General features: G+C 37.4%; 1 protein-coding gene across 1 annotated transcript; it reads right to left on the bottom strand.

Annotated features, from left to right (window-relative positions):
- On the bottom strand, positions 1–21,533 carry PNPT1 (polyribonucleotide nucleotidyltransferase 1). Its single transcript, XM_064446872.1, has 29 exons — positions 21,295–21,533; positions 20,539–20,599; positions 20,158–20,232; positions 19,249–19,354; positions 18,212–18,261; positions 17,659–17,722; positions 17,526–17,573; positions 16,706–16,819; positions 16,261–16,447; positions 15,684–15,735; positions 15,308–15,365; positions 15,057–15,153; positions 14,858–14,960; positions 13,453–13,523; positions 11,954–11,990; positions 11,128–11,194; positions 10,935–11,024; positions 10,011–10,064; positions 9,799–9,905; positions 9,066–9,137; positions 8,905–8,968; positions 6,203–6,286; positions 5,625–5,708; positions 3,533–3,639; positions 3,387–3,442; positions 2,764–2,842; positions 2,287–2,334; positions 1,768–1,926; positions 1–1,030 (listed from the first exon to the last, which is right to left on the bottom strand). The coding sequence occupies exons 1-28, from the start codon at positions 21,492–21,494 to the stop codon at positions 1,771–1,773; spliced, it is 2,391 nt and encodes a 796-aa protein (XP_064302942.1). The 5' UTR covers positions 21,495–21,533; the 3' UTR covers positions 1–1,030; positions 1,768–1,770.
- Between the last annotated feature and the right edge of the window lie 34 nt (positions 21,534–21,567).

Here is a 21,567-nt window from a genome sequence, read left to right as displayed (position 1 = left end):
AGCAGGCCAGTAATTTCTTTAATATTTTAACTTAGAATAAAAGAAAGAGCAATTTTTACTGTACATTCACATTTTTCCTCTCCCCAGTGCTTTGCTTTTTCTTTCAGGTTCAGAGCCCACTTGCTCTTGAGTGGGAAACTCTATGTACACCTAACAAGAAAATCAAACTGGTGAACATCAGAAGGGACACCTTGCTGATTTTCAAGAGTCTACACCTCACAGTAGAAAAACAAGTGGTTCTTGTGAGCCCCTGGGAAATGTTTTGAAGCCTAGAAGAGACCAGTGAACCCACCAGTGGAACATAATCAATAGGAGAATTCTGACAGTCTTAATGAGGGTGTTTTAGGGGGAAGGTTTATCCCATCAATTGTTTATTCCAAACCAATTAAGATGAATGTTTTAATTACTTATTTTAAAATTCAGTGTTAACGAACCCAGATAAATAAATGACGATGTTTCAGCCAGGTTCTTCATTTTGTCCCCCTTCTGCTCAGATATTTTAGCAAGTCTGAACCCTATGACAGTTACCAATGTATTTACCTGAAACAATGTCAATCATGTTAAAGGTGATACTTCTAAGTCTTTATGTTTTGCTCAGCATTTCAATCTTGTACTCTGAGAAGACAGTAAAACTTTGGCCAAGTGTGCCTCTCAACCAAGTATACAGAGTAATTCCTTCTCCCAGGAACTAATTGTTAAATACTTGCTTCTCATCTTTGCATTTTTATTTTGAGATGATAGAGAGATGAATGTTAAGCACTGAAATGTAATCTGCTCTTCGGTCTATACAGTTCCATGTTCTTAGAGTCTCATTTCCACCCTTGCTGCACAAGACACAAGCACTGGTTGTTTCTGGTTTAAGAGTTTTTAATCAATTTGAAGACTTTGAAGTTCTCCATCATCTTTAAGTGTAAATAGTGTCTATTTTAAAAATATGATTCACTAACATCGACCTGCAGATTCTTGTGAAGACATCTACAGATTCTAGCAAAGGTCACTTGTATTTCCACAAACTCTCACGCCTTTTTTCCTGAAAGAGAGAAAATAGTCTGAAACCAACTAATTATAGCAAGGCATGAAATTAGAAAACATTTATTGAAAAAAACTTATTCAGTGGTTTTAAAATTTCTTCTAGTGTTGTGAATCATTCCTAGAAGACTGCCACAGACTGCCTTATCAGCAGTGCATTGCATTTCCATTTGCCAATCTCATTGTGTAATTGCTCTTGATTTTACAATCAGACACCTTCCTCTTCTAGTAATTTCCTAAGGAAAAGAAACCTACACAACAGTTTTGGGAGAAGTTTAGGCATAAGTCTACGGACAGTCAAATACATGCTGGGAAACCAGTTCTAGGAAAGAGCTTTGGGCATTCCATTAATTGACTGAGATTGAGCAGCTTATTTTTCCTTCTCTTCCCCTACCCTGTTTTTTTTCCCTTTTAAAAAATAGTGGCAAGGTAGAGAAGAGGGAATGCTTACACAGACATCATAGATGAACAAGTAAGTCTGTTTTGGAGAACGCAGGCTGTCTAGAATGCCTGAAACCATCAAGGCGTTTGAACCAATTTTATAACCTCAAGCTCTTTACAACTGCAGCACATGTAAGGGCAGTTGCTAAGTTATGACATGCTGCAACACAACTGGCAAGCAGTATTTGCACACCACTGAAGGGTAACTATGATATACAACAGATTGATACAATTCTTTACAATAGTTGTAAGGAAAGTACAGTACTGAGTCATCCTAAGTTGCTCCTATGGCCTTACCTGTCACTGGGATGAAGTAGAAGACTGTGGAGCAGTACTTCCCAGGACAATACTGTTTTTGTCAGTTAGGGTTTTAAGCATAGTTGTGGCTGGTGACTGTAGAATTTTACGTGAAAGCCTCATTCTACCGTCAGTTGGATCACGTCCAAAGTATTTAACCTGTTAAGAAAACAAACCACTTTAAGACTGACCAATTTAAAGAGCTGGAAATAGCATTTTCCTTAGAAGGACTAATTTTTTGGGGTGGGGTTTTTCTTTGTTTTTAATTTGATGCTAGAAAAGCCATAAACAATAGGCACCATTTAGCCTATATTGCTCTGTCAAATTAATGTGGTGCCTAGAGAGCAAGATTATGACATTAACTACATCTAATTTGATATGATCAGGCCTTTAACCAGCATACAAAGGGTACCTGATATGGCAAAATATTTTCTTCACAAACACAAAATAAAAAATTCACTCAAATTCTAAAATATGAACAGCAGTTTGTTAACATTTTAAAGTTAAAAAAAGTATTACCTGAATTTCTTGTCCAACTTCTAATCCCAGGGCACTAGGATGTTTAATCTAGAACACAGTGTTTTGCAGAAAAATTACTTCACTGTGATTAACTTTGCAAGGTTAGTTATAAAAATTCCTTCTTATAGGGATTCTTCGTGCTACACTTCAGACAGTCTCAAGGTGGCTCAACACTACCTTACCAACAACAGGTTTCTAAGTGTTACACAGAAAAGGGTACTGCAGATCTAAAGAACTTGGTGATGTGCATAACAGCATAAACAGTAGGATTGTCACAGGCACATAGATTGTTTGACGCTTTTAAGTACAGGGCAAGCAGAGGTTAAACAAAAAGATGCTCCTAATTTAACAAAGCTTTTAACATGAAAATGGACTCTAGAACAACAGTATGTGAGTTGCAGCTAATGCAGACTATGTTGAAAATCGGTTACAAGCAAATATAAGTGCCTAGTTTATACTTGTTTAAGCATGTATTACCTTTCTTTGATCAAGTTGTGAATTATGAAGTAACACTGGTGTCATATTTGGATACAATTTTACCATCACTCCAGAATCTCTGCAACAGAAAACAGCATGGTTATTTCAAATATATTGACAGAAGTCTGTATGTATTTCACTCTGCATATTGACCTCAAAGCAAGCATTAGTAAACTTTTCATAAACAAGATTTTACTCTTCCTTTTTTAAAAAAATCTTATATCAACCATAACATGTCCAGTCATTTTTCCTGAAAGTGGATGGAAATGACTTATTTCAGGACAGTGTATTTCACTAATAAGTACATCCAAAAAGTGCTCATCATTTCAACCCACTATTTGTCTTGCAAAAAAGTAAAAAGCAAATTTCTACCAAAGATGAAAAGGCCTTAAGTTTTACAATTTTATAAAGACATCCTAATAACTGAACAAGCAGCAAAAATAAACTGCCTTATTAAGAAAGAGTAATATTTTCAACAATTTCAAATTCAATCATAATATTTATGTCACCAGTCTAAGTTTGGCATCTTTTAAAAAAATCAGTTATTTTACATGATATTTAGCTATCAGGAATATAGCTATGTAAAACTAATTTCTACTTCAACTCCAGAGGACTTTTCATACCTTATTTCAGTTATCGTGGCTGAATAAACTGCACCAAATTCCAAATTAACTTCCTGCTGTAGTTGGGGGGGGAGGAAAAAAGAATAGTAAGACACAAATTCACAAAATGCAAATTGAAAAAGCTAACAGCAAAAGTGTGTCCTTACATCATCTTTGCAAATTTCACTGATAAATTCTCTTGCTTCATGCATAGCACTAGGTGTGGGGGCAAACACAGAATATGTCTCTTCATCCAGCTGACTTACAGTTACACCTTGGAAACAGAATTTAATGAGAGGATTTAGGTGAGCATTGCTACTGTTTCAGCAAGCAGAAAATTTACATTCAGTAAAGACCTGCAGAGAACAAAATTACTCTACACAGACTCATTAAGATCTCAGAGTCCAAATAACTCCAAATATTCTTCTTCAGATTAGGCACTGGACAGCTCTACATGCAACTGTATGGAAACCATTTACAGGTATGCTCGCCAAATACCTGGACAAACTTGGGCTCCATATGGGACTGTTCGTATTTGCAAAATTATTATTATAATCCTTTCATGTCAGGAAAAAGTTCTTGAAATCATTTTGGTTTTAGGAATAAATCTCAGCTTCACAAAATTAATTTTGTAAGAGATTTTTAATAAAAACAGCTTTCATTAATAGCTGATGGAAACTGATGTGTTTCACAGCCAGAACACAGTAAGATTGCATAGTAAAATTCTTTGCACCCCTAGACTAGTTTTCTGGCCAACAGGCTGTATTGGCTTGCAACCAAAAGAAAGTATGATTTTTTCCTCCTTTTCTCCACCCCAATCCCCTGAAAAGCACTGATCAAGCTAGCTAGAGCATTACAAGAGTTTCAGGTCCAAAGGAGCTGAAGCAGAACATCTACTTGATACACTACAGATACCAGCCTTTTTCAAATGTTAGTTTTCTAAAAGCAGTGAAGAAGTTTTGCTATATTAAGCAATAAAGGAAAGAATTTGCATTTACAAAGAGATCTAATGTATTTAACAATATCACAGCAGAAACTCACCTCTACTGCCAGGGCTGACTATTGGTTGATTACCTTCATCATGTTGGAGAGATAGTAAGGGTGGGCTATGTCTAGTTTCACTGCTTTGAACAAAGGTTTTTAATAGTGTAGCCTCTCAGAAATACTTAACACTTTGCAAATACCGTTCATTCACTTCTGAGGGCAACTGCAACATCAAGCTATAGGCCTGTCAGCCTGTATTTATCTCAACCAAAGCATCAATTGAAACAGTAGCGAAAAAGGCACCAAGTTTGATTTTGGCACTTAAGGCCAGGCAGAACAAACCACTGTGTAAACAAATCATTTATTCCAAGAAATATAACAAAGTCAGGAAATTTTTGTCACACTACTCACTACCAGTTCAACCCCCAGTACAGGTCACTCCTACAATGTGATAGCGAGTCAGATTTCTAAAATATGCCAGCATGTTAACAGTGTATACAAGCTCTTCACCGAACCCTAGGAAGAGTCAATGAGCACTGTACGAAAAAGCTCAATGTCATCTCTTAACCACAGCAAAAAAGCTTCGTAGGAAGAGAAGCTGCATAGATTTGATCTACACTTCAGCATGTTCATCATCAGACTTGCTTGACTTCACATTTTTCATTCAACACTGTCTGCAATACTGTCCCTAGATGAACCTTTAATTACCTCTTCTATAAGCCCTGAAAAACACCATCACACATGCACCACCTTTCTGGGAATTCCTGCTGCAAGACAAACTGCAAGCACTTTTACAGAGACAACCTACACAACTAAGCATAGCTGAAAGGAGCTTCACCTAGCTCTTCAGAACACATGCGTCTCTTATCAAGACATGGTACAGATTTCATTTGTACCCAGCATCGGAACAGCTAAACCTACAAGTCTGAAAACAAAAGCAAATACTGTCTTGCAGTCTGCAGCAGAAAGCACAAATTAAAAGGTACCCTTTTCACTTAATACTTTTTCTTGTCTACTTCTTAGATTGTTGCTGCTGAAGCACAAATGCCAGTTTTATGGAGGTGGTCGACAGAACAATTTGGGAAGTTCAAGTTTACCTTCTTATAGTTTCTGAAAGGGCATAAAGATAGCATTAGGATTCAGCAATAGCTGTGCTAGTAATACCTGAGCTACCAAGATCCACTAATTAAAACTTGACACTCGTAATTTCTGGATAGAGAAGAGAAGCTAATAACATATTAGGATAAATGATCACAGGAAGCAAGAATGTCTTACCAGTCTGTGCTTGAAGTTTTTTCAAATTATAGGCTCCAGGACCAACAAATCTTAACCTTTTTGCTAATGGAACATGGATAGTTTCTGAAAGAACATTTAAAAACATTTTGAAATGCTAAACATAATAATATTGAAAGCTATCACAAAAAAAATATCTCAGTCATTTAGGTTTTAATACTCTATTGCTACTTGTATTATTTGCTGAACACTGATGTAATTACATTTAAGAACTGAAATAAATGAAAACATAGAATACAAATACTTTTATGAATGTATATTACCTTAAGTCATACCAATACTGACTCCTATATTCACTCTGACTTTGTGAGAGTTTCATGTAACTTCAGTTTAATTCTGTTTTCTGGTGTAAAGTGAAATAGTACAGTGCTGCCCTGCAGGGCAATAAAACCCCAAAATTTGCCTCAAAAAAAATCGAAAGAAAAAATAACCCCAAAAGACAGGGCAGATACATATAACATATTAATTTTTAAAAAAAGCAGCTGTTTTAAGTAGCAGCTTTTTATCAGTAAGATAATTATAAAAGATATGCATTCTTATCAACATACAGCTAAGCTTACCTACAACTGGTCCACTTTCTTTTCTGTTAGGTCTGGGTTTTGCCAGCGTTTGGCTCATAATTTGCAAAATCTCTCTCTTTGCAGCTGGGAAGGAAAAATAAAGAGTTTTGTGTAAGATTAAAATAAATTTATGCAGTTTTTGTTATCAAGTAGATAAAAATCTGTCCATGAAATCTGCCTCCTGCTTAACTTGAGAATTTATCCTGGTAACTTAACACATTTCAGGTAGTGTGTGTTTGTTGCAGTAAAACATTCTGCTCTGTGTATATAAACCCCACACCTTCAGCATGTTTATTGATTTTATGCAGCCTAGAACTTTACATACAGTTTTCTTTTGGTGTATTACATAAATAAATCAGAGTGCTGGTAAGAGCAACAGGGTGTAGCTTTGATTAGTTATGATACACTGGCCTGGAACTTCAGCTGAGCTGCTTGAAGTGATACACCATTGAACAGGAATTACTAGTTCTTACATTTTAATAAAGGTTTTCTTACTAAAATCTTGCTAATACAATCAAGTTGAAAGTTTTCTTTTACAACTAGTTAAATCCTTATAAAAGCTTGTAGCTTCAGTTTTTCAAATGGCTCGGAGTATTTTTGCTGTACACATCAGAACACAGACAGCAGTAAATTTCTATAGCAAATATAGCTGAATTTATGGTAAATGAGAAATAGTTTGGTGTTCTTTTTATAACATTATTCTGTTGAATTTAAAAAAAAAGTCATGCAATAGGACATTTGTGTGTTAGTCCAAGACCACTTCGGTGTTATGGTAACACTTTACATATTTATCTAGCAACAGGTGGCTCCTCCCTCTCCCAACCTGCACTAATCAAAAGCAATCCAGAGTTTCAGTTGTATAAAGCTGCACTTCAGCCTCAGTAGAGGTAGTAACCTGTGTTACAGAACCATAGAATCATTTAGGTTGGAAGAGACCTTTAAGATCAAGTCCAACCATTAACCCAGCACTGCCAAGTCCACCACTAAACCATGTTTCCAAGCACCACATCTATGTCTTTTAAATACCTCCAGGGATGGTGACTCAACCACTTCCCTGGGCAGCCTGTTCAAATGCTTGACAACACCTTCGGTGAAGGAATTTTTCCTAATATCCAACCTAAACTTCCCCTGGCACAGCTTGAGGCTATTTCCTCTTGTCCTATCGCTTGTTACTAGGGAGAAGAGTCTGACCCCCACCTTGCTACAACCTCCTTTCAGGTAGTTGTAGAGAGCAGTAAGGTCTCCCCTCAGCCTCCTCCTCTCCAGACCAAACACCCCCAGCTCCCTCAGCCGCTCCTCGTAAGGCTTGTTCTCTAGACCCTTCATCAACTTCGTTGCCCTTCTTTGGACACGCTTCAGCACCTCAACGTCCCCCTTGTACTGAGGGGCCCAAAACTGAACGCAATATTCAAGGTGTGGCCTCACCAGTGCTGAGTACGGGGCACAATCACTGCCCTACTACTGCTGGCCACACTATTCCTGATGCTTGTGCCCTACCTGGGCACACTCATGTTCAGCTGGCTGTCAGCCACCACCCCCAGGTCCACAGCTTTCCAGCCACTCTGCCCCAAGCCTGTAGTGTTGCATGGGGTGGTTGTGGCCGAAATGCAAGACCCAGCACTTGGCCCTGTTAAACCTCACACAATTGGCCTCAGCCCATTGATCCAGCCTGTCCAGACCCCTCTGCAGAGCCTTCCTACCCTTGAGCAGACCAACACTCCCACCCAACTTGGCGTCATCTGCAAACTTACAGAGGGCACACTTGATCCTCTCATCCAGACCACTGACAGAGACATTAAACAGAACTGGCCCCAGCAGAGCCCTGAGGGACATTGCTTATGACCGGCTGCCAGTTGGATTTAACTCCATTCACCACAACATTTTGTACCCGGCCATCCAGCCAGTTTTATTCCTAGGGTATTGAGCTGCTAGATCTTAACCACGAACTCCCTGAGATGACATGGATTTTTACATAAGTTTTAAGAACTCACTGCTAAAGACACATTTGAAAATGGGTCTGAAGTTACTTTAAAGTTAGTTTGGAGCTTATTTTTAACCACCTTTTTTACTGATTTATTGCACCGCAAACAGCAAGCCTTACTTTCCCCCCCAACTCACCACATAACATTTTTGTCATACTGTATTAAAAACTGTATAAACTGTCATGGCTTAGTAATATTGTACTTGCATAAGTCAAATCCAAAATACTGCATGTAACTATTTCATAATATACTCCTCTACCCTGATGTTGCTCTTTTGTGTAAGTTCCCTCCCTCCCTACTTTGCTATGCCACTAATTTTATGGCACTTTTTCAAAACAAGTTACCCATTGCACTAAACTGGTGACTGTTAGAACACCACCATTTCTGTTCCATTTTAATAAGACATAACCTCCAGGAGCAGCAGACACTTTCACTGACACTACATACAGTAACATGAGATGTAAGTGCAGTGGGAAGGACCTGGCTTTTTGGAGATTGAATGCTCTCTCCTCTGAGACAAAAAGCTATTTATTTTGTACAAAGTGCCTATGCTAAAGTATAACAGACAACAGTCAAACCAGACCAGTTTTTTGAAGACAGCAGCTTTTTTCCACAATGAGGACAAAAAATATTTTAGTATTTAGTTTCATAAAACTTAGAATTTAATAAAATTTAGCATTTAATATCATAAAATGGGTGCAAATATAAATATGGACCTACCTGTAGCTTGCTGAATAGCTTCCATTACAATTTTTATTGGTATTCCTGGCAGTTTTAGATCAACCTGATAGGAAAAGAGTTAAGTTAGATCAATATGTAAGGAAAGCTTTATTAGATACATGCTCAGAGTTCCATTTTAGGAAGATTTAATGTTACAGTACCTGCAAGGCGGTTATTCCTTTATTAGTACCTGCCATCTTGAAATCCATATCACCATAGTAGTCTTCTATTCCCTACCAGCACAGACAGAAAGCAGACTGAAGTAACTTTATCCCATCAAGTGTCATTACACTAAAAGTACATTCTATGCTTCAATGAGCCACAACGTAGTCCTGCAGACTTGGAATTACTTCTGAGACTTGCATGTTTTTCTTCAGCCTTATTTTGCTGTTCAGGATTAACACTGTTCCTTTCTCTCCTTATAAATTAAGAGCTTTTGTGGGCTAGTTTCTGAACAGATCCACAGTTGATTTTATAGTATCAATGACTGCCACAGGAAGCAGCAGCTTGATAATGTGCATTCCCCCCCCACCCCCGGTAACTTTGCCAAATCCTCGTTCACCATGCAATATACTCTGTTTTTCAGTAAATTATTCAAGAATTATTAATCTCTTTCTCCCAGTAGAAAAGACAAAATTCATTGGAAAGAGAGCTTATGAGAGCTTAAAAGGAATAACTGAGTAGTTACAAAAAAAAAGAAACATGACTAGACATTTCATAGAGGTTTTTGGAAATAAGGGAGGAGTTTGGGAGACAAAACAGAGAAAATAAAACTATTCAATATTTCCAGTAGCATATGTTCCAGAATTAACTGGGTAAAACATTACAAAAGGCCATAGAGGGTGTTTTATAGAATTAAGCAGCAGTAAAACCAACAATGCTCGAAACACTCACCAGGATGTCTGTCAGCAAACGGTAGTCCTCAATAGCTCCTTTTTCCTGACTGCTTTTGGTAATGAGACCTATTGCTACACCTGCCACTGCACTTGATACTGGAACTCCTAATAGTGGTAAATAAAAATGCATTCTTATAACCTTTTATCATTTCCAAATCCTATAACACATTATCATGTGTCATTTATCCTTGTAAGTGCCATATTTTGTACCTGCATCCATTAACGCCAAACTTCCGCCACATGCAGAGGCCATTGAAGAGGACCCTACAGAGTCAGAATGCAGGGAAAAATAAAGAATTAAACATTGATCAGAAGTATTTGAAACAAAACTTGATAGTGATATTCTACAATGACAGTTTGAAACTTAACTCGCTGCTAGGTAGAAAATACAGTGCAGCAACACACATACTACACTAAATAACTGCAATTAGAAATTTTCTGTAGCAGAAGCCTTTTTAACAAGAAATTGGTAATCTAGTTTGAAGTTTGAATCTTTCACGATACTGTTACCGAAAAAGCTAAACAAACATCACGATTAATATTAAATACGTTAGACAAGGGATCTGCTGGTTTTGCAGGAAGCTGCAAATGGGACTCCTTCCCTTTCTCTGCTAACCCCTGCTCCCAACCACTTAACCTCACTGCAGTGCTAGGAAACAGGAGGTGGACCTCAGGGAGCCTCTTGCCATGCCAGGGAATATGCAGAAAGGTGAAATGGATTTCCCTCTCCCAAACTGGGCAGATGGGAAAGAACAAAATACAGCCAGCCAGGAGAAGTTCCATCTAAGTCAGTGAGTGTACTGGCTGTGATTAAACACTGAATAATTCGTCTCAGTGCGTGCCGATTTATTTTCCTCACGCTAGCATAAAAATGCCCCCTAATACCATTTTATTAAACTCATAATTTATAATACTGTTCTGTTATACAACTTGTAAAAAAAATGTCCACTGTTCAAAACCATATACATCCTTTTTATTTTAAGGACTTCAGGTAATAAAGTTATCAAGATTAAGAAGATTAAAAATGAAATCTATTATCTAAAATGCCAACAACTCAAGTTTGTCAAACTCTAGTTTTTTTAAGAACCAAATTTAAGTTCTAGGACTAGGTTAAAAATAAGAAAATCGTAATACCATTTGACTCTAAGACTTCAGAAGTAACTCGTATTGTGAATGGGAAATCCTGGGGAATAACTGGTTTCAAAGCTCTTTCTGCCAGTGCACCTGTTTAAAAAAGAGAAAACCAACCTGAAGTGATCCATAAATAAAAGCAATCAGACAAAATATTAACACTTAACAGCATGTGACTACTCCTGTCTGAACTTACCATGTCCAAGTTCTCGTCTGTTCATACCAGTAACTTTGCCAATCTCATTAGTTGCGTAAGGAGGAAACTAAGGAGTAAACAAATGTGTACCATAGAAAATTGATTAATATTTTTTCTCCATTTTAAAACATACACTTAGAAAAAAATTATCTGAAATTTTGGTGCATTTCAAGGTGAAAACGACTTTAAAGTGTCAAACCATCACATGACTTCTATCATCACTTAATTTGCAAACCAGGATCTGTTTAGGTGGTGTTTAATAAGTGTTTTATTTCCACAGAACAAAAAGAATAAAGCAGTTGCAAGGTAGTTGAAAAACACCACAACGAGCTTACTCTAATTAAACTTGACAGACAACATATCAGAAGTCTTGTTGCTGTCATACAGATAATAGAAAAATGGTATGCCTGTTGCCTGTATGAACTACTTCTGGCAGGTTCCAAAGGCTGAGAGAAATCCAAGATGTAAAAGCACTTATTTACTATTGGTGTAGTAAGTCAGCTGGATATGGTAATAGAGTTTACTAAAAAATAATAGAGTAGGTTAATCCTGCTTTCAGTAATAACCTATTCTTAAGGAGCTAACCTAACGTTAAGATATTAAAAAGACTGCATAAAATGGCAATTTACAAATGATCTACTGCTTTTTAGGAAACCAGCACTTTTGTTCATAAGTAAAAATTCACATATGAATAAGAATTAATAAATTTTAGCAAATCTAGAGATAATTTATATCTTTGGAAGTGATCAATTTCACCTTTAAAAAAGCAAGACATGAAGCCCTTCTGTGAATCATGCAGAAAGCTGTGACACAGTAAAACTCTCACCTCATAATGCAGCATGAAGTTTTTGTCTTTTATTCCACTATTTAATTAAAAAAAGAGACCGTGTCAAAAAGAATAACCAAACATGTCTTACATACAATAGGTAATACTTAACGTTATATTAAGTTATGCTTACAAATAGAACCAGCAAAAACACCGAATCAATAGATTTGCTGATCACCCACATTTTTTGTCATGTTTTCTATGTAGTGAATAAATTAAAAGCCATAGTCCACAAAGAAAAAACCTCATGTGTTAATCGCCATCATTAAAACAGTTTCCCTAGCTGTTTAGAATAAAATAGGCTCTATCAGTTCCTTATGCTGGTTTTGGTCTATCTGAAGAGAAAAAATAATGCAGACTTCAAGAACATCAGCATCTTACTGTACATGTTGCAGTAAGAACTCACAAATATAAGCACTCAGAACGAAAACTAAACATCTCTGTAATCACAAAATAGCTCTTGATTAAATAAAAGAATCCGTGCTCAGAAAAGTTAGTGAAGCGCCACAAGATTTGACTCTTAGCAATAAATACAAAAAAGTTAATCTATAAAGAAAGATGCTTCAAGTCAAGACTCATCTGTAGTTTCATACGGAGGCAATTTCTCATTCATGAAGCAACATAATGACTGCTAATTAAAACCCATTATTTAACACAAACTAATTTCCAATAATACCGAATTACAGAATATGGACAAACACCCCTACACCAAAAAATTTAACTAAAGCAAAGCCGACACACTAAAATATAAAAGCTCCCACACTGGTGGGATGAGATCACTGAAACGTAGCTTTAAAGGGAAGGAGTCTCCCCTCCCCAGCAAATTAGCCCTTGGCAATAAAATGTTATTGGCACAAGGACTTGCTTGCTACATCATACTCCATTAAAAAAAGAACATTTTCACCCTCTAAACATTTTTTATTTTCAGACAAAATGAGAATATTTAGATAGGCCAATTCAGCTGGGGGAATCCTCCCCGCAATTATCTACTTCCTTAATTTGTTTTCCATTTGAGCCAAACTTGACAAACAGAACAGCGCTTCATGGGCTCTGCACATCCAACCTATTGATCAAAACTTCAAAACCTGTGAGAAATAGATTAAATGAGTGCAATACATATCGAGTTCCAAGTGTGATGATGAATACTTGGAAGAAAGAGAGTCAACTTTCATCAATCATTTTATTTAAAGAGACTTGATACGTGGACACAGTTTTACTGATTTGAGAGTAATTTGTTTTCTTCTTTCAAAACCAGGCTGGATGTTACTTGTAATACTCTCCAATTTCAAATGAGCGTCTATGGAATTAATATTATCTTAACAAAAAACAACTGCCAAGATCTCTTGAAAATAGGCCACTTCAAAGTGTGATTTTACACATTTTTCAGTCGTAATGAATTTATATATAGGTATATGTCAAAGTTCAAGGAACTTATCAGATGTGCTTAAATGCTCACCCTCTTTTATTACCACTGACAAAACACCAAAAGATACACATACCTCACTGCTGTTGAGATAAGATCTGATTTTACACTTGATTCTAGAGAGTCAAATGTAACTGTACAGAGAACCTAGGATAAGAGACAGAGGGTAAATAAACTGCTGTTAAACACTTCCATGTTCCACACCTTTTACTGGTTATGAAGAATCAAAAGAACAATTTCAGCAACAAATATGCCATCACCAGCACTTCTGCAAACTTTTTTTTTTTCCCTTAATTGCACAAACGTATTCATAATTTGTAAAGATGATACAATCTTACAAATTAACACATTTAAAAATACTGATTTAATGCTTCTTAACCTGGTAGGAGCCTAGAACAGGTGCCCGCTAAGAAACCGAGCTACTTCATTTAAGAGCCAGGACAGATACAGCCACAGTGTTGTGCAAAAGAACAAGCCTGTTTATCACATGGACTTGCAGCCTGTGTTTAGGGGGATAAGAGGGGACAACACTGAGGAGTAAATCACCATTTGCAACTACCCATGTACCCTGTAATAAGTCAGATCAATGGCTGACAGTCTTCTAGGAAAATAAGCTATAAAAATACAGGAGACAAAATCTTGAACAATCTTAATTCAGTCCACCCAATATCTGATGCTTTTGGCAAAGGGGAAAAAAAGATCTCATTAACGTGGGTGGTTCCCCCCCCCCATTTAGTTCCTATTTAGTTCCCCCCCCTATTATTTCCCTATTTAGTGTAGGTTACATATGAAGTTCTTTTAAAAAGAATTCTTATGACACGCACAATTTAGCGCTGCCCTACATTCCAATGACCAGGTTGGACTAGATGACCTCTAAAGGTCCCTCCCAACCCAAACCATTCCATGATTCTATGACCTATTGAGTCACCCATTTTTCTAAAAACAAACAGGATATTTCACATGAAAAGCTTCTGTTTCAACTAGTATCTTTAACATAAAAGTCTACATAGAGGGATGGTAAATAAAAAAAAAGATATGATTTTGGACTTATCTTATTAACAACCAATTTTGTCAGCCACCCTGAACTGGAAGGCTTTCTTCTCAAACCACCTCCCTGCAAGACAAAACCCAACCAACCAAAAATGCCCCAAATCTGCCAACCTGAACCAATCAAGGAGAACCCTTACAGCATCTAACTCTGGTTACGAGACATTCTTCAGAAAACCTGAAGACACGATAATGCTTACCAGACTCTTTCTGGACACATACGCTTAGAGGGCTATACCAACATCCATACTGCTCATGTAGCAAGGAGCCAAGCTTTGCCTGCTGTCCTTATGGACTCATACATTTTAATTAAATCTAATCTGTTTACTAGTTGTTAATATTTGAATGTGAAGAAAAAGGAAACTTTGCATTTAAATGATACAAATCTTTCAGCTTTTGATAAATTCATAATTTCTGATATTCAAAGGTACTACCTGTGTTTGACCTCTCTGAAACAAGGCTGATCCATGAAGCATTTTAAACATGTTTACTTCACATTTAATATCTCTGAGGGAAGTCAAATCTCTCCCGTCACACCTAAAGTTACAAGCAGAAATTATGAGATCAATGAAACTCTAGTCTTGGATAAAAAGTTGACAGAAATATTACTCACTAGGAGTTTTATATACTTACCTTCTATATTCATTCAGAACAAGATTTCTAAAAATATCCTTTGAAACCACATTGAAAGATTCCATGATTTCATAAGGCTCAGCTTCTGGAAATTTTTCTGGGTATAAAAAAGAAATTGCATCTGAAGTTGGAAAATGAACTTGATAGAACTTTTACTAAAATAGCTTGGCCAGCAAAAGAACACACTAACTCCAAGAAGTGCTAGCTCCATTTAAGCATTCTCTAGATTTTAAGAAACCAGAAATTAATACCTTTCAGCTGTTCTTCTATTTCAAGTCTTATTTTGTTAATTGCTTCGTCTCTAGAAATCTAGAACACAGGATTTGCAACCAGTTAATTCTACAGGGAAGAATAACAAGAGGTTTGTGTTGTTGGGCTTTTGTTTGTTTTAAAATTCTGTAAAACTCAAGGGATAAGGAATAGGATTGTCACACAAATTCAAACATCAATAATGTACTGCAAACAAATATTCTTGTAAATAAGAATTTACAGAACAATTTATTATTACTATTGCAAATATATGCAGAGGAGGAGAAGAGTTTTTATTAACATTAAAGGAACTAAATCTTACTACTGTTATTATATTAATTAAAAAATAATTATATCATGTTTGAATTGATTACTTACTTTATCATGGCTAGAATCTGTGAACACCGCATAGATCTTGTTAAAAGCAAGTCTTTTGAAAGAAAAGAAAGAATTTTTGAAAACACGGCTTAAACGAACTCTGTAAGTGGGTTTTCTTTTATGGATTAAATGTTTGCTTTCACTAACAGTATGAAAGCACCAGACTGACATTTATAAACATGACTAGCCCTGACTGTCCTTCCTGCCTGCTGTCCTGCCACCTCTTTGAAATTAGTTATCACCTCCACTGCAAAGCTCATACAAGCCAACATATCCTGAATCCTCTTGTCACCATTCCACAACAGCAGCGTATTAACTCACAATACTTTCACTGGGTTTTCAGGGTATTCGTTTTGCCCCATCCTTCTTACTAAGTGTAAAACAAGAATGCTGGAGGCCACGCTCCTTCAAACATTCTATGAAAAATGCAGCAAGTAATTCTGAACATTCAAAACATGCTATTTTGTTAAACAAAAACCCCAAACTATCTGATCAGAGCTCAGATTAAATAATCCTTAAGTAAGCATTTTGAGTCACTTAACAGGATTTAGATAAAAATTATTTGTTCTGAACTTACTTCTTTGTACATTCCACGATCTCTTCAGGAGCAACAAATAGCTTCTGAACAGTTCTCTTGGCAACACCACGTTCTTTCACTAATTGTTGAATTCCCTGAATTATTTGCTGGGTATGCTTCACCCCTACTTTGATGGCATGACAGAAGTCTTGTTGCAATATATTCTCAGCAGTTGCTTCCAACATAACTATCAATGGAAAGTTAACAGTTAAGTAAATTACTATTTTATTGTTCAATAGCAATCTAACTCAACTGAGGAAATACAGGTTAACATTAAACTGCATAAATACAGTTGAACTTACTTTACCTAACCGGAAGTTACCTATCACTGTTTATTCCTGCTATTGTGTAAAAATACAAATTTCAAAGATTAGGAAAACAGCTGCAAAGGGGCACCTACTTGATTCTCAAACACAAAACATATAGTAATACTTAACCTACTTACCAATTTGACTTTGAGGCGCTCCAGCAACAATTAAATTTAAAGCACTAGAAGACATCTGTTTTCGAGTTGGATTGATAATAGTTTCTCCATCAACCAGTCCTACCCTTACTGCACCTACAAAGAAACTCCAGAAAATTATTATTATAGTAAGGAAGTTCTTTAAGGCATCATTTGACTTTGAAAATCATATATCTAAAAACAATTAAAGCTATGATTAATTTTAAAATATTAACATGTTAGCTATATACTAAGATCAAATCTTTAAGGCAAAATTATTTATGCTTGAATTTCTTTTAGGTAGTATTACTGGGTAGGGCATACCCAGTAATGCCAAGTAGCATTATACACAAGGCTGTAAGTAGGTTGGGTTTTCTTAGTCATTTCAGCATATGTTTTCCAGAAAAAAAGGCAGGTGAAAGGAAAATACAGCTAAATATTTGTTCCTGGCTAGATTATTTCTCTTGCTATAAAATATTCACAATGAAATAAAGCTCCTTTTGAGCTCCTAGAGAAAAAGTATTCTTATCAAGCTGTTTTCTAAACAATGCTTTTCAAGACTAAGTTTCTCTAACGAAAAAATTAAGTTAGTGGTCTCTATACTATACTACTTCTGGATTATAAATCCTTACAGAGGTATATTTAGTCCAGGAAAAAATTATTTTAAGTGCAATAATGCTAGCCATTGTAAAATTATTTTCAATACTTGAAACAAGACATAGTGGATGATAGATTCAGATTCTTGTTTAAAAAGAAAGCATGAACTGTGGTCTAAGCCTTCCATTATGTTCAAATTGCCCATCATTTCAAAATATTTACTTACCAATAGGACCATTCCATGGGATATCAGATAATGCAAGTGCTGCAGAAGCTAGAATGGAGATTAAAATCTGTATTAGAAAAGATGGATCATATTAAAAGCACATGGAAGCAGAAATTTTTAACAGTCCTCTTACCTCCATTAATTGACAGAACATCAGGATCATTGACACCATCTACTGCTAAAAGATTACAAAGGATCTGGCATAAGATAAAAGACAATGAATAACTTTGACCTATATGCTTTTATTAGCTGTTGATACAAAGCTAAGGACAACAAACAAAACATTCCACAGATTTATACAAGCTTATAATGCAAATGAGATTTTTTTTTTCAAGTATTTAAACTAGAAAGCTCACAAAAAACCACTAAGGTATAATATTGTATCATATCATACAGCATATGCTATTACCCTTTCTTTCCTCTGTTGTAGAGGCGATATTTGAATTTTGTTCCTGTATGTCTACAACAAAACTTGGAAACCAGCACGTAATAAAAATAATTTAAGACAAGGAGGTGACGAACTAAAAAGCAACACTACACTATTAGACTGTTTTTCAAAGTGTAAACCCCTCCTAGATACTAAAGAAAACTGCTTTTCTTAATATAGTACCTATATCACATGTGGACATACCCAAGTCTTCCATTTTGAAGGTAGCTATAAGTTAAGGACAGTGAGTGTGACCTACCTGTGTATCATAAAAGTAGCCTACTGGAAAGAGTGGTCTGATTGACCGATCTGAAAAAGAAATATTCAAAGTCTAGGAAATATTTGGTTTTAAGTAGTCAATATTCAGTTTCCCTTGTAATAACCCCACATGAACCTGACAAAATGGCTCAAATTAAAGACCCAAACAACCGAAAAAGAGAAAAGACAGAGAACCCAGAAGGAAATTTAGCATGAAATATAATCAACTCTAAAACTTCAATAGCACTCAGAGTAAAATAAGAGATATTTGGGTGAGCATACGCACTGTCAGGTAACACACATTAAAAACACTGAAAGTCGTCTATGCTTTAGGATGCAAATAATCTATTAAATACTATTTCACCAGAAATATCTTAAATGAAGGGACACAGTCCTCAACAAAGAAAAGCAACACAAACATGTATGTTCAAAATACTGCATTATTTTCATGATGCATAGATTTCCTATTAATTTTATTTCAGTTTGAAGCATATAGAACTCTAACAACCCAGGCCTTACAGGCTGTTCCCTCTTCTAATTCTTTTCATTGCTGTCTGAAGATGCATATAAATGTTGAATTTCAAGGTATTATCCTATACATGACTGGAGATAGCCATGATGGAGATTACTTTTTAAGCATGATCAAGATGGAGAGAATGAGTATACACCAATCAGTAAGTCTGCCTCTTTGTATTTCAGAGTTTACCTTGGTTGTCTCTTCCACCTGTCCAGAGATGTGCAGAGGTAACATCTCTACAGTTAGGATGAGATCTTAGATACAATAAGATTAACAAAAGTGACAACAAGATTTCTCAAGAACCAGGTGTATATACAAAGGTACATGCACACAGCCCTGCTTGATACACTGTTTTAAACATCAGTACTGATAAACAAGCAACAAGTTTGTTTTCTTCTGACATTACTGCAGAAACAATCAACTCTGCAAACAGCAGTTATAAATCCCTATTTTTTTCCAACATCATGAGGATAACATTACACAACATTTAAACACATTGTAAACAAAATGTTTCAGCCTACCTATTACTCTGCTGGTAAGAATTTCTTTATCAGTGGAACCAAGTTCTCGTCTTAGGTAGTTTGTAGGAATTCTTCCTGCTGCAGCAGCTTTCTGGCGGTAGTCAACCTTTTAAACACAAAACGCGGATTCCTAAAGACAACAGACTACTAGTTTCTGAGCCACAGAATCATTCAGGTCAGAAGGGACACCTCAGAAGGCCTATAGTCCAATTTCCTGCTCAGAGCATGGTCAACTCTGAATACAGATTACATTTTCAGGCTCTGTCCCAATGCCGAAACAGACCCTCCTGTTCCAGCCAGTCAGTTCCCAGCCCAGACTGTTGCAGGGCACTAATGCACCCCGAGTTCAGGACTCCCAATTTGCCCTTATAGAATTTCACAAGGTTCCTGTCAGCCCATTGCTCCAGCCCCTGGTCCCTCCCCACTGGATGGCAGCCCTGCTTCTGAGCATATCACCTGCAAACTTGATGAGCAGGAATGCTAGGTCACTGATGCAAGTACAAAACACGCTGTGACCCAGGACAGAACCCCCTGAAGAACTCACCATTAATTCAGCCTCAAGGTAGAGCATGAATCATTAACACTCAATACACACAACAGTTCAAGCCTCATAATCCAACTAGTTTTCCACACAACTAAAATATAATGTCTGAACATGGATGTTGTGGCAAAGTTCACAAGGCTTTTGTGGGAAGCCGTGCTAAAGTCAAGGTAGACAGCATCCACCGCTCACCCCTCATCTATCAGTCTAGTTGTTTTATCATAGACTGCTCTTCTGAAGTCCAAGGTCTGCAGTCTGCTGCTTGCATTCCTCATTGCCCCCAGCACCTTGAACATCATTATTTAGTGATTATTACTGCTAAGGCTACCGCTGATCATCTAAAAATTAATTTTGTCATTAATACTTACCACTAATGGCATAAACTGAGACGCAGAGGGCTTAGTTTTGCTGACTGCTGTGACCATTACTGCCGTGTCACCTAGCTGGATTAAGAAAAAAAAAATTGAAATTACCTGCAACCAAAATATTACCTGAAGTCCTAAACTTATTAACAAACTAAAACTCCAGAATATTCTTTGCAGAAGACAACTGCATAAATCCATGCTTCACACCATTATTTTTGCTTTTCAAACAAATTTTTTCCTACAAAACACAGCTGTACATTCATTAGGGATTAAACTGCCACTTGAGGCTCTATGTTCTTTTAATAGGCTCTGGTGTCCTAACAATGACTGTTCAGATCCAGAAATTTTGAAGTTGCACAAATTTTAACTTTTTTTTTTTTTTACCTGAACAACAGCTGATCCATCAGCAAACTTGGCAAGTTTTCCAGAAGACAGTTCCATCTTTCTATTGGAAAGAAATAGTATGTTATCATGATGAATTAAATACATTTTCCAGTAATATCTGCATTCACCTACAGCATCTACTGTACAGAACATCAGCTACTCTTCATATTAGACATAAAAATCCTCATTAGATATGGAAATTGAAACTCTTTGACCAAAAGTGAACTTTAACATGCTTCTGCCTCACATGTCCTGCTTTTTCACCTAGAAGCAGACTTGCACCACCTCAGATATCACCTAAAGGTACATCTACGATTTAGAGACAAAATGCTTTGCTCGCACTGGAACATGAACCTGTTCACCTTGGGTTTGAGTCTTGCCACTAGAAAACGCACGTACACATCTGCTGTTCCCTCAGGAGAAGGGGGTAGATGCCTGCATAGCCACAAAGCACCTTCTCCCACCACAGCTGCAGAATATTCTCTTTTCCGTAGGGGAAAGAGAAGGAAAGGCAGCAGCTTTTCACCCACCATGAGGGAGGAAGGGCACACAGCGGTGTCAGCGGCAACTTCTCCTCACGTTTAACCCACCGCCCCCGGACGGTTCTCGCCGGTGGCTCCGGGGCCGTGGGGGTCCGCCGGCCCCTTCCCCGGAGCCAGTACCGAAAGACATGACTCAGCCTGGGCCGAGGGAGTGGGGAACACCCGGGCCGGGCGGCTGCCTCCTCGCTCCCTCAGGGCACGGGGAGCCCCTCACCTGCCCCCCACGTCCACCACCACCGTTCGGTAGGGCCCGGGCTCCGCCGCGATGCCGCGGACGGGCGCCATCCGCGCCAGGCAGCCGTCAGGTAACGACGGCAGCAGCAGCCGCTGCCGCCGCCATCGGGCCGCGGCCCCGCCGCCAACCACGAAACCGCCGAAAGCGACGCGGCGACAGCTCGTGGCGGCAGCGGCCATGGTGCCGGTGTGTAGGAAGGGGTAACCCCACCGGCAACCGCCACCCGATTGGTTCCGGGAGGCGGCGGGAGGC

Source organism: Phalacrocorax carbo, chromosome 3, assembly GCF_963921805.1.
Source record: "Phalacrocorax carbo chromosome 3, bPhaCar2.1, whole genome shotgun sequence".
NCBI classification, from domain to species: domain Eukaryota; kingdom Metazoa; phylum Chordata; class Aves; order Suliformes; family Phalacrocoracidae; genus Phalacrocorax; species Phalacrocorax carbo.
The sequence above is the reverse complement of the archived record's forward strand: the minus strand, read 5'-3'. Positions and strand labels throughout refer to the sequence as shown.

Bases quoted from the DNA above. Each gene is read 5' to 3' on its own strand.
- PNPT1 (XM_064446872.1), bottom strand. From the start codon at position 21,494: ATGGCCGCTGCCGCCACGAGCTGTCGCCGCGTCGCTTTCGGCGGTTTC. The intron at 16,820-17,525 runs GTAAGTAAATAT...GTTTCTTTGTAG, and splicing joins CCCATGGAATGGTCCTATTG to GTGCAGTAAGGGTAGGACTG. The intron at 5,709-6,202 runs GTAAGCTTAGCT...ATGTTCTTTCAG, and splicing joins AGAAAGTGGACCAGTTGTAG to AAACTATCCATGTTCCATTA.